The sequence below is a fragment of the Chiloscyllium plagiosum genome, unplaced genomic scaffold (assembly GCF_037043375.1).
Source record: "Chiloscyllium plagiosum isolate Xiang-an unplaced genomic scaffold, Cpla_swu_hap1 HiC_scaffold_20, whole genome shotgun sequence".
NCBI classification, from domain to species: domain Eukaryota; kingdom Metazoa; phylum Chordata; class Chondrichthyes; order Orectolobiformes; family Hemiscylliidae; genus Chiloscyllium; species Chiloscyllium plagiosum.
In genome coordinates this window covers 50184699-50199918 of record NW_028270158.1, presented here as the reverse complement: position 1 = coordinate 50199918, position 15220 = coordinate 50184699, and the positions used below count along the sequence as shown (strand labels likewise).

The window sequence follows — 15220 nt, the reverse complement described above, 5'->3', positions numbered from 1 at the left end:
GGTCCTGCTGTGCTGTTTGATGGCCTTGCTTATGTAAATACGTGTCCTAACTGCCCTCCTGGGCTCTTACTAAATTTCATTCCACTCCACAGTCTGACTACAATCCTACGAGGCAATTATAATGCTAAATCGAATGAGAATTATCTACCTAGATACAATGTGTGAACATCCAGGTTAAATTTCTGACTAGCAGTTATGCTTGGATCCTTGTCTTATTGACATTATTTTCAACGAGTACACAAACTAATTCAGTATTTAATTTAACTTAATTTTCCCACATTCACTTAAATATTGCAGAGAAACTAAAACTTACTTGCCTTGCTACACCAGTGCTTCTCTCACATCTCACATTTGTTTAACAGAAGGATGTGTACTCATTTTTGCTTTGTGCTAAAATCCAAAGCATTGAAAACACAGTGACTAATATCCTGGTATGTTTGTAGACAGTTGTATTAGCCACACCCCTGGTCAAATCAGCACTGTACTCCAGTTGCAGACGCCTTCAGTACTGGGTTGCAGGACAGATGATAACACCAAGGAAACGTTGATAGTAGCCCTGAGGTTTGAGTTGTTATTATCTTAACCTGCTTCATAAAAGACCTCTTTAACATATTTAGTTTCCCATGAAGCTGGAAAAGTGTGCCAACTGCCTCAGTCAGGTGAGAATGAACTATTGTATACCTTAGGAAGGAATGCTATTTGCTTTTAGAAGTAACAATATCACATTAAATAATGGAGCAAAGTTTGATTTTCATTTATCTTGAATGCATTTTATATTCTTTTGAGATAATATTAATCTGTAAATATCATACACAAATGTGGTGCTCAACGTGGCTGTAACGTGAAAACAACAACACAGTTTTTCCACTGATTATATTCTACAGAACTCCAGTAAGGAAATTAGCATTGGTCGGAGAGGCACTTTGAAAGACTAAGCTGAGATAGTGCTTTCCAGTGAGTTAGCAGGATAATTCTGGGCTTTCTAATGATATTCATTGTGAAGGAGCTTCACTGCTGTTTGCAAAACTCATGGAAACTATTTCACCGGAAATTTGCAAGCTGCCTTTAAAATTGTCCCGTTGACAATTTTCTGTTGCTGTGCCCGCTCTGCATGGTCCAATTCCTTTTATTATAATGTGACAGCAATTTACATGCAAATCTATTATAAAGTAGTTTTTGTGTGTCTGCTGGGATTGGTTAGATATAGTGGGCTCCACGATAAATTCTGCTATTGCTCTTAATCCTTTCAATACTGCAGCATTATTGATTTCTGATCTTTGTAAGTCCTATGTGACTGCTGTCTTATAATCATCTGGTGTTAACTTTATTTCAGTTGATATTCTTAGCCAAATTTGCTCAGTCATTAATTTACACCAAATGTTGCTGACAGTGTTTAAGAAAAATTGCTTGTGGAATTGCTTGTTGCTTGGGTTCAATGAGATGCTTCTTGAAATGGGCATTTTTGCTGTCCTTGTACACTCCAATTGCTAAACTCACACAACAGCATCAATATACAAGTTCGAAGAAGTTTTACAACAAATCTGAAGGGAGAGTGGATACCATTTACAATCAGAATTCAAAGTTAACGCACGCTTTGCTTTAATAGGAATGTGTGAAGCCAGTGAAAGTGGAAAAGAAGCCAGGAAAAACCTCTGGGATAATCCGAATTGAAGATGATGGTAGTTATATTCAGTTGAACCAGGTAAACCCGACAAGATCATTTGGTTGGCGTTTGGTCATACTGTGGAGGTGATGTTTGTGCAGAGAAAATTTTATAATTCATTCTTGTTTTTCGTGCAGCTGTTATAGTTAAAATCAGATTAATGGAGGAAGACTATGAAAAAAACAAAATTTGAAGCATCAATATATGCATTGATAAACAAAAAGCAATTATTTAATAAAACTCTTTCTTCTAAATGCTGAGTCAGTTTCCTTTACTTATTTAACATTGATAGACCTCCTTGAACATCTTATACCTCTTACTCTGGTAGGGAAGTGGATTGCAGATTGTTTACACCAATGTGCTGATTCTAAAGATAATTATCTCCAGTCAAAATGAAAAATGAAACGCAAAGCATTAGTTCTTCACTATTGGCTTTGGATATTTGTTCCTTTTACTTATTTGTTATTGTTTTCAGGATGGAGGAATCAAGAAACTTGAAAAAGCAAAAATAACCTTGAATGACTGTTTGGCCTGCAGTGGCTGCATTACCTCAGCAGAAAGTGTATTAATCACGCAACAAAGTCACGAGGAACTATACAAAGTTCTGAATCAAAACAAAGTAAGGCTCCACTTTATTGTGGTGAGTGTAGTTAATCCTCAGTGCCAATTTTCTAATGTAATCATTCAAAATGCACAGCAAAACATAGACGTTTCATCCTGGATGACTGATTTATAAGATCATACGAAGGAAGCTAAATGTCTCTCTGTTATAAGATGGCGGAAACTCAATATTTTAGTTGTAATAATTGAGCATTTCGTTATCCATTCACGGGATGTGTGCGTCACTGACTAGACCAGCATTTATTGCCCGTCCCTAATTGCCCAAGAGTCAACCACATTGCTGTGGGTCTGGAGTCACATATAGCCCAGATCAGGTAAGGTAGATTTTCTTCCCTAAATGCCATTTACATAGTCGTCAGTAGACTAGCATTTTATTTCAAATTTTTCTTTAATTCAAATCTCTCAATCCATCATGCTGGGCTTTGAACCCATATCCCCAGAACATTAGAGTGGGGTGCTGGGTTAAAAGTCCATTGACATTACTGCAACACCATCACCTTCACTGTGCTAAACCCTTAAATTATTTTTGATTCAAAATGAGAAAATAGAACCAATGAGTAATACAGCATGGAAACAGACATTCCATACATGCACTACCGTCTGCAGGATAAAGGTATCCCTCCAGTCCCTTTTAAATCATTCCCCCCTCACCTTGAACCTACACCCTCTAGTTTTGGACTCTCCATTCTAGAAACAAAGACATTGGCTATTCTTCCTATCCATGCACATTATGATTTTATAAGCTTCTATAAGGTTATCCTTTAATCTCCAAAACCCTCGGGGAAAACAACTCCAGTCTATTCAGCCTCTCCCTGTAGCTCAAACCCTCCAACCCTGGCAACATCCATGTAAGTCTTTTCTGCAGCTTCTCAAGTCTAATAACATCTTTCCTTTGGAAGGACGACCAGAATTGTATGCAGTACTCTGAAAGTGCCTTCGCCAATGTTCTGTACAGCTGCAACATGACATCCTAATTCACGTACTCCGTGTTATGACCAATGACGGCAAGCATGTCAAATGTCTTAGTTATAATTTGCATTTTTCATTCCAACCCAAAGATTTGTACTTGTATTTTGTTCAGCACACACTTATTGCTGTTTTCATACAAGCCTAGATTCTGCCTGTCTTAAAAGTTTCTTGATTTCTGGGAGTCACATATATAAAAGGGAAACTGAATAAAAGATCCCATTATTTCATTTATATCACAGTTTGAATGACACATCTGAAATTGTTGACTTCCACATCTTTTAGTATTGCCTGTATTTGTTCACCTCAGCTCAGCTGCTGGTGAGATCCTCAACCATGCCTTGAGAACTTTTTAAAGACTACAATTGTAATACTGTCCTGCTGGCCTCCCACCTTGCTCCCTCCATAACTTTGCACTCATTCAGCATAGCTGCCCATACCTGACCTCACCAAACATCAAGCTTATGCATTGAACCCAGGTCCAGCAGTGCTTCAATTTTTAAACTATTACTCTTGCTTTAATGTCTCCCTTGGGCCCAAGTCTATTCTATATAAACTTCTGAGATTACTGCACTTCTTCAATTCTTCCTCTTTCATGTGTTTACTTATAACTGCTCCACCATTGGCACTTGTGCTTTCAGCTACCGTGACCATAAACTCTGGAATTGCTCCCAGTTAGACATTCTTGAAACCTGACTCTTCATCTAACCTTTTTGTGACTTTTCCTAATATTTGTACGTGGCTGAGTGCTAAATTTTGTCTTGCATGAAGTACTTTAGGACATCTTACTGTGTTATCTCCCTGAATGTGATTTGTTTTGAAATTGGTTTCAACCAGTAGCACCAGATGGGCTTGTATAAAATTGAAAGTCTGTTATACACTGTGAGCTTGTTTCTCAACATTGCAAAGGTTAATTTCATTCCATGTAATTCTTCTATATTTTGCCAATTTCGTTACACTTTCACTCTGTTACAATCTTATGGGGCAAGTTGCCTCTGATGCTGTACCCAATGTGTTGTTCAGTTGTGAACTTCACAATAGGCTTCTTAAAGTTCCAATTTATACCTAAAAGAAAGTCCAAAAGTCTTGTCAATGCAAATAAGTGGTAAATGGCTTTCAGCTGATTGGCAGAGATTCTGAATTATTACTTTTGTATCTATTTTGTTACAGGCATAGATTCTGCTGATGGTATTAATGATACTTGGGTAAGCCGAGCTCAGTTCAAAATTACCAGATGATGCAAAACTTGGAAATATTGTGAACTATGAGGAGAAAAGAAATAGTCTCTAACATGTGGCAGGTGAAATATAATACAGAGGAATGTTTTGTGATATATTTTGGTAGGAACAACAAAGACATAAATTTAAAAAAAAAGGAGACAATTCTAATAAAAGGTTCAGGAATAGAGAGTCTGAGGGGTGTGTGTACACAAATCTCCGAGGTGCTGGGACAGGCTGCAGAAGTGATTAATGAGGCATATGGCATCTTGGGCTTTACAAGTAGTAGCATAGCACACAGGAGCAAATTTTTATAAGGAACTATTATGAAGGGCTGATTAGAAACTGGAATGTACTGCACTGATCCAGTGGCTTTTCAAAGAGAATTGGATAAGTACTTGAAGAGAAAATATTTGCAAGGCGACATGGAAAGTGGACTGGTTGAGTTGCTTGTGCAGAGAGTAGGCACACCCTTGGTACACCAGATGACTTCCTCCTGTGCTGTAATCATATTGTGATTCTGAATCTAATTGTAGTTTTGCAGTGCAAGTGATCACTTTTGAAAGTGTAGAAATTTGGGAAAAATAACTCTTGGAATAGTGCAAAACATGTGCTGATAGAAATTGCAGACTGGAGTTTTGTTATGTTATAATGGGACAACTGTTGTGCAGATCACTGAGGATAACTCCCCTGTTCTTTGCTATGCTCTGGGTTTTTTACATCCACCCAAACAGGTAGTTGTGGCCATAGTTTAACCTCTTAATAATGTGTCACTTTCTTACTACTCCATAATTTTTCAGTAGTCAAAATACTCCCTCAGTACAGCACTAGATTGTCGATCTTGATTTTATTTTTTGTTCTCAGATTGTGAATTAGACCTTGAACACACAACAATGTGACTCAGAGATGAGTGGTATTAATTGAATCACAGATGACACACAAAATTAAAAGTTAATTTTGGCAGAGCAGAGAATTTTTCAGTTTTACCTTCTGCAAATCAAATTATGCACACTTTGCTAACTTTGGCAGAGGTGAGATAATTAATGGCACACTCAAACTTCTGAATCTTATTAGAATGACTGCTATTTTCCACACGCTGTCCGAATTGACTGGATGAATTGAATGTAATTTATGTTTAAACTCCTGATATTGACTTTTCTGCCACTATCACATCTCTTTCCCTACCTGCACTAAACTTGCAATAGAGGCAAACACATGCTTGTCTTTCCTGAAGATGGCAATTTCTGGCAAATATACATGAGAGGTATTACAGATGTGCCAGCCCCATTCTGACTTGACTCTTCACAAGTTTCCAAGTTCTACAGAACAGTCATCATGAGCAAAACAAATCTGGTGGATTTCTTCATTATTTTCTTCTTCAGGCACCCAAAGTCAGTTATCTGAACAACCTTTTGCTTAGCAGGTCAACAAAGAGGGAAAACAATGAATAATCAAGAGCGTGTTTCTTTGAATCCATTTGCTTGTGGGCCACTGTTTGATGACGGAGTAGCACTGAGTATGTTTCCTGAGCACTGTTGTTTCATTGATTAGGTGTCTGGTTCTGAGCATCAGAAGCTAGTGGTGGTTTCAGTTTGCCCACAGTCCAGGGCATCATTAGCTGCAAAATATAAGCTGCAAGTCACAGACACCGCACGACGGCTGACTGCATTCTTTAAAAATCTAGGTGAGTGGATTTAAAGCATGGCGAAGCTAAATAAGGTCCTTTTACATCCGTAACTACGGTGCACTTTGGTGAATAAAATCTGTGCAGTCGGTCCAAACCTACATGATGTAGGTGTATTACATATCAAAATGGTTGAAGGTGATGCTAAGTACGTAGAACATAGAACATTACAGAGCAGTACAGGCCCTTCAGCTCCCGATGTTGCGCCGACCTGTGGAACCAATCTGAAGCCCATCTAACTGACACTATTCTACTTACATCCATATGTTTATCCGATGACCATTTAACTGCCCTTAAAGTTGGTGAGTCTACCACTGTTGCAGGCAGTGCGTTCCACACCCCTACTACTGAGTACAAAAAACTACCTCTGACACCTGTCCTATACTTATCACCCCTCCATTTAAAGCTATGTCCCCTCATGCTAGCCATCACCATCTGAGGAAAAAGGCTCTCATTGGGCACCCGATCTAACCCTCTGGCTGATATGTCTCAATTAAGTCACCTTTCAACCACCTTCTCTCTGACGAAATCAGCCTCAAGTCCCTGAGCCTTTCCTCGTAAGACCTTCCCTCCATACCAGGCAACAACTTAGTATATCTCCTCTGCACCCTTTCCAAAACTTCCACACCCTTCCTATGATGCGGTGACCAGAACTGTACGCAGTACTCCAAGTGTGGCTGCTCCAGAGTTTTGTACACCTGCAGCATGACTTGAGGGTCCAAAACTCAATCTCTCTACCAATAAAGGCTAACACACCATTTGCCTTCTTAACAACCCTATCAACCCGGGTGGCAACTTTCAGGGATCTATGTATCATGGACACCGAGATCTCTGCTCATTTACACTACCAAGAATCTTACCATTAGCCCAGTACTCTGCATTCCTGTTGCTCCTTCCAAAGTGAATCAGCTCACTTGTTGAGAACCACCTTAGATCAACACTCTATGCCAAAGTGGAACCTGAGATCTAACCTGCACATGCTGAATGATTTTTATTGATCTGCGGAAGCATAAATTAGTTTCTTCTCACAGGAAAAGAACCACAATTGAAAGGTGATTCAGAAATAGAAGACAGCTGAAGTAAATCACAAAATGCTCAGCAAGACAGGCCACATCTGTGAGGAGAGAACCAGAGTTAACATTTTTGGTTGACGAAAGGTCATCGACCTGAAATGTTAACTATGGTTCTCTCTCTCCACCTACACGATGTACTGAGCATTTTTAAGCATTTTCTGTTTTTATTATTGACGGTTGAGCTGCCCCATCTAACAGCTATCACCTCATCATGACTGATTCTGTGCAGAGTTGTGGGAATTATAAGAACAAGTCTAGTCCTGCACAAATGACTGGATAATATGAGACCAGGGGAAGAAAAGAAAATTAAAGAAGAGATCTTTTTCAATGATTCATCCAAAAGGTTGTGGGTCTCAATCATACAAAGTTAGAAATCACACAACACCAGGTTATAGTCCAACAGGTTTACTTGGAAGCACCAACTTTTGGAGCGCTGCTCCTTCGTCGGGTAGCTGTGGAGCAGGACCGTAGGACACAGAATTGGTAGCAAATGATTACAGTGTCACACAACTGAAATGATATATTGAACATACCTAGATTGCTGTTAAGTCTTTCATCTTTTAGATTGGGTTGTAGGTTTCGGTTCATTAATATGTAAATCCCAGAACTTCTTTTAAGTCACATTTTCAAGATAACTTGTGGTTTTATAAAAGAAAAGTGACATCTCAGCTCAGGCAATGTATTAAAAGTAAGGTTAGAGTCTGTATATATCCCAATCTTGAATTAGACTGGTTCTATTTTCAAAGTGGAATTTATAAAATATTACATGGATTGGCTGCCTGCATTGACTGCCTGCAGATTGTGCATTTTTTGGGCAAAGTAGAATGTGTCTGCAAATACAAATTCACCCATAGACTTTTGTGTACGCATGTGCATGAGAGAGACAGTGAGTGTGTGCATGAGAGTGTGTCTATTTGCATTTGTGCATGCTTTGTAAAGTGTGTGTGTGGTGGAGTATAAGCCTGTGAGAGGGTATGCGCTTGGGTATGAGCGTGGGGGTTGTCTATGTCTGTGTACAAGAGAGAGCATGTGTATGGGGGGGGGGGGGGAGGAAAGGTGTGAGAGTGTATGTATATGTATGCATGTGTGTGAGAGAGTGTGTAGTGAACCCAACACATCACACTACAGGTGACCCCACTAAACTATACACTCTCTCTCACACACACGCATGCATACATACAGACACTCATGCACACCCTCTCTCATACATGCACACATACTCTCATAGGCTTATACTCCATCACACGTACACACTTTACCAAGCATGCAAACACACTCTCTCTCACGCACAGTCATATGCACACTCACATGCACTTGCTCGCGCACACATAAATTTGTATCTGCAGGTGCATTCTATTTTGCTCAAAAAATGCACAATCTGCAGGCAGTCAATCCATGTAATGTTTTAGAAATTCCACTTTGGGAATAGGACCAGTCTGATTCAAGATTGGGATACAAATAGACTCTAATCTCACACCTTTAATGCATTGTTTAAACTGAGATGTCACTTTAAGTTATTGTGGAAATGTGACTTAAAAGAAGACATATTAATGAACTGAAACCAGCAACCCATTCTAAAAGATGAAAGACTTAACAGCAATCTAGGTATGTTCAATATATCATTTCAGTTGTGTAACACTGTAATCATTTGCTACCAATTCCGTGTCTTATGGTTCTGCTCCACAGCTACCTGATGAAGGAGCAGCGCTCCGAAAGCTAGTGCTTCCAAATAAACTTGTTGAACAATAACCTGGTGTTGTGATTTTTAACTTTGTCCACCCCAGTTCACCACCAGCTCCTCCACATCATACAAATCAGATAATTCCCAGGTTCAATCTACATTTGTTGCTGAATTTGATCACTTTAGCTAGGGAGTAAGCAAGTGATAGTCTGTGAAACCATGCTAAATATGATGAAACTATTCCTAGCGATAGAGCAACCGTAGGGTAGTGTAATGTAGGGTTAATGGATCTGAATATTTTACTTCCAAAACTATGCTGTTATTTCTGTTGTTTTGGCAGATGGGATTAAATAACAGCCTCCAGAGACTTGATTGCAATCTAAATTCTGAATAGTGCACTTCATTTTACGACATGCTAGGGTGGCATAACATGTTCTCTTAACAAGTTAGAAGCAATATTCACCAGATGATGATTTCCTGAGTATGTCAAATTTGAGTCACGACTTCGGCTTTTATATTGCAGATTTAACTTTGATATTTATGTTATGCAGACTATCAAAGTTGTTATGGCAAAGAAAATTGGATAAACTGTATGAAAGTCCAAAGCTTCAAGGTTTTGTGGTCAGGTTTGGCAGCATAAAATTGTCATGGTTTCACCAGGATCAGTGTGTCCATCTCAGGAGATAGGGAAATGAGACAAATGCCTTGTGACTGGTATTTGTGAGCTCCATGAAAATCTTGGCTGCCTGCAGGACAGGACAAAACATCCCAACTCAATGTAGCTCAAATTTAAGATTACCATGAAGTGTAAGATGAACTTATCACCATGTTATTAATTAAACCTATCATTGGGATTAGTAGATGCTTTTCTCTTGTAGAGTGTCTTCAAGTAGCCCAGTGGAATCTTTGACACTAGTCATTTGTGCACATTGCTGCTAAAGTGCTAATCTGGGTCAGGGGGTATATGGTGGTAGGCTGGTGCTGTATGTCATCCTGTCACTATAGAACAGAGGTAATTTCTGTTCCATGATACTGCACAATCAACTTGTTACCTACTGCTGTACAAAGCTGCGGCTTGATACAGTGTGGGCAAAACTACAAAGACAGTTTGATGCTGAGCACTTTCTTCAGACCAAATTAGTCAAAAGTCTGAATTATTCACTGGAAAATGGCTGAAGCTGAGGGGAATTAAATTACTCTCAACAAAAAAAAATCTTGAAAATGGTTTTTTCTTCCCTCTCTCAATTTTTTGAATGTCATTAATTGAATGACTGCCTTGCAGTAGTTTCTGAGTGTCTGATATTGTTTGTTTAATTTTGGATTGGCAACTACCAATCATGTTCTCCATTCAAGGAGTTGCATTGTTTTTGATACGTGCACTTGTAGGTGAACATGAATTAGTTGGAAAATGCCACCTTGCCTTGCCTCCTGTTTGATGCATTGCCCCTCAAGCTCTTGTAACTAAATGTCTGTCTCAAGTGGAGAGTGATGCTGTGTGGATTACGGTTACGGCTTGTGGTAATTACAAATATGAGCAAGAATGTATTAAAATGATGCAATATAAATAAGAAACTCCGAAATATTCCATTATAATTTTGATTTCAGTTGATTCAAATAAATACTTGGATGAAAATATTTAATTATTTTGTGGAGCACATTCCATATGTTTAAATTTCTTAAAACCTCTCCCTGCCTCCTGCATCTTCTAAGGTATTCACTATGTGTTTGACACAACCTTCTCGAGAAACTTCAGCTTGCTGGAGAGTCAACGCGAATTTGTGCAGCGTTTCCAGAGGCAAAAGGAAGATAGCAAAGCCCTGCCAATGCTGGCGTCTGCCTGTCCAGGTATTTGTAACATAAAGAAAGAAGTTGGATTTGTATCTCGTCATGAGATAGCCAAAACAGAACTTAATGTACTATCTATTGTACTGCAGGCAACACCACCAAACGGCACACAGTAAGATCCCACAAAAGGCAATATGTTATTGGCTGGATAATCTGCTTTTAGTGTCAGTTCAGAGAGAGTTTCCTAGGACACTGTATAGAATCCCTCTTTTCTTCAAAGAAGGACCATGGGATCTATTGAGCGCAGTCAGTGACTCCATTTAAGGTCTCATTTGAAAGGCAGCACCTCTATTATTGGAGTATTCTCTCAGATCTGATGGGTCAGCCTAGATTAAGTGCTCAAGTTTCTGGTCTGAGACTTCAACCCACTGAAAATAAAACTGGGATTGTCAACTGTGAGATCAATGCAGAGAGATGTAAAGTAATTATGTGATTTGGCATACAATAATGATATGTATCCATTTTGTCAGACGACTGGAGCAACATTATTAAATGGTGAGAAACTTGTAAATATTTGTTGCTTAGAGAGATCTAGGAATCTTTTACATGAAAGACAGCATTTTACGTAAGTACAGGAGAAAGTGAGGATTGAAGATGCTGGAGAACAGAATCGAGAGTGTTGTGCTGGAAACGCACAGTAGGTCAGGCAGCATCCGAGGAGCAGGAGAATTGACGTTTCAGGCATGAGCCATTCGTGATGATGAAGGGCGTATGCCTGAAACGTCAATTCTCCTGTTCCTCGGATGCTGCCTGACCTGCTGTGCTTTTCCAGCACCACACTCTCAATTTTAGGTAGGTACAGCAAACAATTAAGAAGGCAAATGATTTGTTAACTTTTATTGCAAGGATATTGGAGTTCAAAAATAAATACCTCTTAATTAATAAGGCTTCATGAGATCATATCTACAGTGTAGTGTGTAGCTTTGGCCCCCTTTGCTAAAGAAAGATGTATTTACCTTGCAAGGAGTGCAATGAAGACCCATTGCATTAGCATCTGAGTTGAGAGGACTGTCAATGGGAGTTGAATGGACCCATATTCACTCGATTTCAGAAATGACAATTTCAATAAGATTCTGGAAGGGCTTGATAGGGTAAATAGTTACTTGATTTAACAGGTTATCCATTTAGGATTAGGATAAGAAAAATAATGGCTGCAAATTTTAGGAATTCCCTACCCTAGTCAAAAGGTATATTCAGAACCGGAATAAATTAGATTTTTGGATTCTGAGCAAATCGAGGGCTATGAGAATCGGATAGGAAGGTGGAAGTGGTCAAGAATTTCAGCCAAGTTTTTGTGAATGGTCGAGCATGGTCAATGGAATATGCAGCTTACTCCTGCTCTTGTGTCTTATGTTGATTTAGAAGGAGAGTGCTAACACTGAGCCAAAGCCTAATACTAATACCAAACCAAACGCTGTTATCATGACTTGCACTCTTATCCCCAACCAACTGTTTATTTAAAGATAAAAACATCAATTTTTGACAACCCAAATTAAAAACAAACCCATGGTGAATTAGTCAGCAAGTGTAAAATCTGGTTAGTTGGCTACTTTTTGAAGTTGTTAATTGTCACTACACTAAATGATTATGCAGACAATTGGCTCCATTTCTATTCCACAGCAACTTTGCTCATTCTTCTTGACTTGTTTTATCCAACTGATTGAAATATAAGAAAGTTTAGGTTTTCAGTCAATACAAAATAGTTGTCTTTAAAATAATACTTGCAGCTGTACATTAAAAGCTCAAAGCTCTTTGCATGAAACTGTTTGTCAATTGCAGTAACTTTTTAAAAACATGATCTAGCTAAATTACATGAAAATATATCATCCATGTTTCTTTCAGGTTGGATCTGTTATGCAGAGAAAACCCACGGTAGCTACATTATTCCTTATATCAGCACAACAAAATCCCCACAGCAGGTTATGGGCTCTTTAATCAAGGACTACTTTGCAAAACAGCAGGTAAGTGACAATGCCAGCATTTTCAAATCCCTCAAAAGCTTTATTGTTGCAGCAGAGTATTAGAATCTCAAGAGATTCAACACTAATTGTAGGCTTTTCTGAGCAAGGCCAGCATAGGCTGAAAGAAAGCCACTGTTATTTTTTGTGCTTATTGGTATGAGTATATTTTCCCCAGCTTTTCCCAATTCACTGAATCTTGGCTAAAATTACATTCACCTGGACAGACGGGAGGACAGCCAATGTGCAATGCAGTTTCTTCCATTCAAATGATCCATTAGCGAAAGATGGTCATGTTGCTGAGTTGATTTAAAAGTAAATTACTCTCGGTTGCTCCAATGAGATTTAAATGACTTCTGTTGTTATAGATAATGAATATTTTGTGCACAAGTCTCGCATGAATGCATTATGTGCTGGGTAATGTCTGTCACATCGATTTGTGTCTTGCATGGTAGGCCTAGATATGTTTTTGAAGAGTTTAAATTTAATTATCTGACTGCAATTTGATAAAGCTATTGAATGGAGATTTACACAGCCTCAGACCTCCTGTTGTAAGATTCAAATCTTAAATTAGCATTCTTTATTAATTAAGAAGTTTGAGGGATGCTTTCATTGATGTATTGAAAAATGTTAAGGTATTCAGTTGAGCGAAGTGGAGAAAGTAGTATTTTTCTCTAGTCTGTGGTTTTCTCTGCTGTCCAGAATATGAGAGCATAACCTTGGCATTAGAGCTAGATATGAAGGAATTGAATCAGGAAGCAGCTTTTCATAGAAGCTAGTGGAGTCTAGAACTCTTACAGAAGGCTGTGGATGTTTGATCCATTGAAATATACAAGACCGAGGTGGTCGTATTTGTTGGGTGAGGACAGCGTTTTCTCTAAGCTGCACAATCACGCAACCCAAAGGTTTCCATGTGGGCCATGCATTTAAGTTGCCATGCAGACAGATCAAATAATTTGAGGTCAATTACTTATTTACTTATGCACTCCAATATAAGCTAGAAGGTATGTTGAGTATGGCTATAGAATTGAGGTACAGATCAGCTGTAGCCTAATTATAAGACGGAGTGGGCTTGAAGAACTGACTGCCTTTACTATTCTATATTCCTTTGAAATATGTTGCTTGCAATGTTAGAATTTTCCTTTGAATGTGAGGTGTTGCAAATGTCTCATTTGAAGCTATTATGAAATGTGCATTAGTTGATTAAGTGTTTACATGCATGTGCAGGATTTAGACAATCAGAACAAATCAGAGTGTGATGTATTCTGTTTTTCTCCCATAGAATGTGATGCCAGATCAAATATACCATGTAACAGTAATGCCATGTTATGATAAAAAACTAGAGGCTTCAAGGGAAGACTTCTTCAGTGAAGATAACCACACAAGAGATGTGGACTGTGTAATTACTTCAGGTAAAAGAACCTTGAGCAGGGTTACCTGTTCTGTGCATTATCACTCATGGGTTTTGTGATTCTCTGCCTGGTCTACTCATTATGTTTGCACTTTGTCAATTGGGTCAAACTAAAATGTTTCTAAATCACCTGAATTTTCAGCAGTCTTTTAAAAATCAAAACTAGACAGAGTCAAATTTGGTTAGAAGCACACCCTACTTTATAAAACAGTAGTATTGTATCGCAGCTTGAACCCTGTCATTAGAGCTTCCCATTGTTGTTTGTGTGATGGTGTCATTAGTAGCTTCATGAGGCCACCTTTCACTTGATGACAAGTTATCTGGGTGGTTTGTGCTGCTTCTCAAAATACTTATATTGTAAGTGATTTGACTTATACACAAGTTTATGAAAACATCATAAAGGCTTCTTTCCCTGAAAGAAATCTAGCTGTTTATATTGAAATAATTCACATTTGAGACTCAGTAAGTACTTGATCCATGTACAGACTGTCATTTGCTTGCTTTGAAGTTCTGCTCAGTGATATAGTAATGGTAAAATTTTTGTTTTAAAGGTGAAGTGTTGAAAATGTTAGAACAAGAGGGACTTTCCTTGACAAACGTGGACCCAGTGCCATTAGATACAATGTAAGTTAATGATACTCTGAAGAAACCCATCAGTCCCTTTAAGGTTAGGTTGTGATCATTGGCTCACTTGAAGAGAATGTTCATTTTTCAAAAAATTCTTGTCAAATGATATAATTCAAAGGGTTGTGTAATGTAGTTGTTATACTGTATTTTGAAAAAACCACTCCCTTTCCTTTAGTATCCATCTCACCATCTGGGTGCTTCACTGTAATGTCAGTGCAGGAGTTCAGACGTCATTAATTCCAGGAAGCCTGCAGTTTCTTCCACCATGTACTGTAAACAGTAACCCTGTCGCAGCTGTGCAAAGCTTCTACGCTGGTGACATGGTAACAACTGTGTATTCTTAATCCAGTGTTATAGCTTTTCAGTTTATTTCATACCGAAGTCTCGTGCAAAGGTTATCGTTTTGCCCCTTCTAGTCTTAAATTGAGCAATCTAGTTCCTAATCTAGAGAATTCTATCTTCAGAGCAGTTGAT

The 15220-nt window shown here is 38.5% G+C and overlaps 1 protein-coding gene across 3 annotated transcripts in view; it reads left to right on the top strand.

The window, feature by feature from the left end:
• Window positions 1–15220, top strand: part of ciao3 (cytosolic iron-sulfur assembly component 3) — a 28730-nt gene that overhangs the window by 1996 nt on the left and 11514 nt on the right. The window contains exons 1-8 of one of the 3 annotated variants that reach the window (XM_043711308.2): window positions 542–659; window positions 1607–1702; window positions 2139–2303; window positions 6019–6151; window positions 10616–10750; window positions 12593–12711; window positions 13991–14120; window positions 14671–14743. In XM_043711308.2, coding sequence (XP_043567243.1) covers window positions 624–659; window positions 1607–1702; window positions 2139–2303; window positions 6019–6151; window positions 10616–10750; window positions 12593–12711; window positions 13991–14120; window positions 14671–14743 — 887 coding nt within the window. In that variant the 5' untranslated portion in view covers window positions 542–623. Of the gene's footprint in view, window positions 1–541; window positions 660–1606; window positions 1703–2138; window positions 2304–6018; window positions 6152–10615; window positions 10751–12592; window positions 12712–13990; window positions 14121–14670; window positions 14744–15220 lie in introns of those variants that run through there. The other 2 variants (XM_043711306.2, XM_043711307.2) reach the window with 2 other exon arrangements.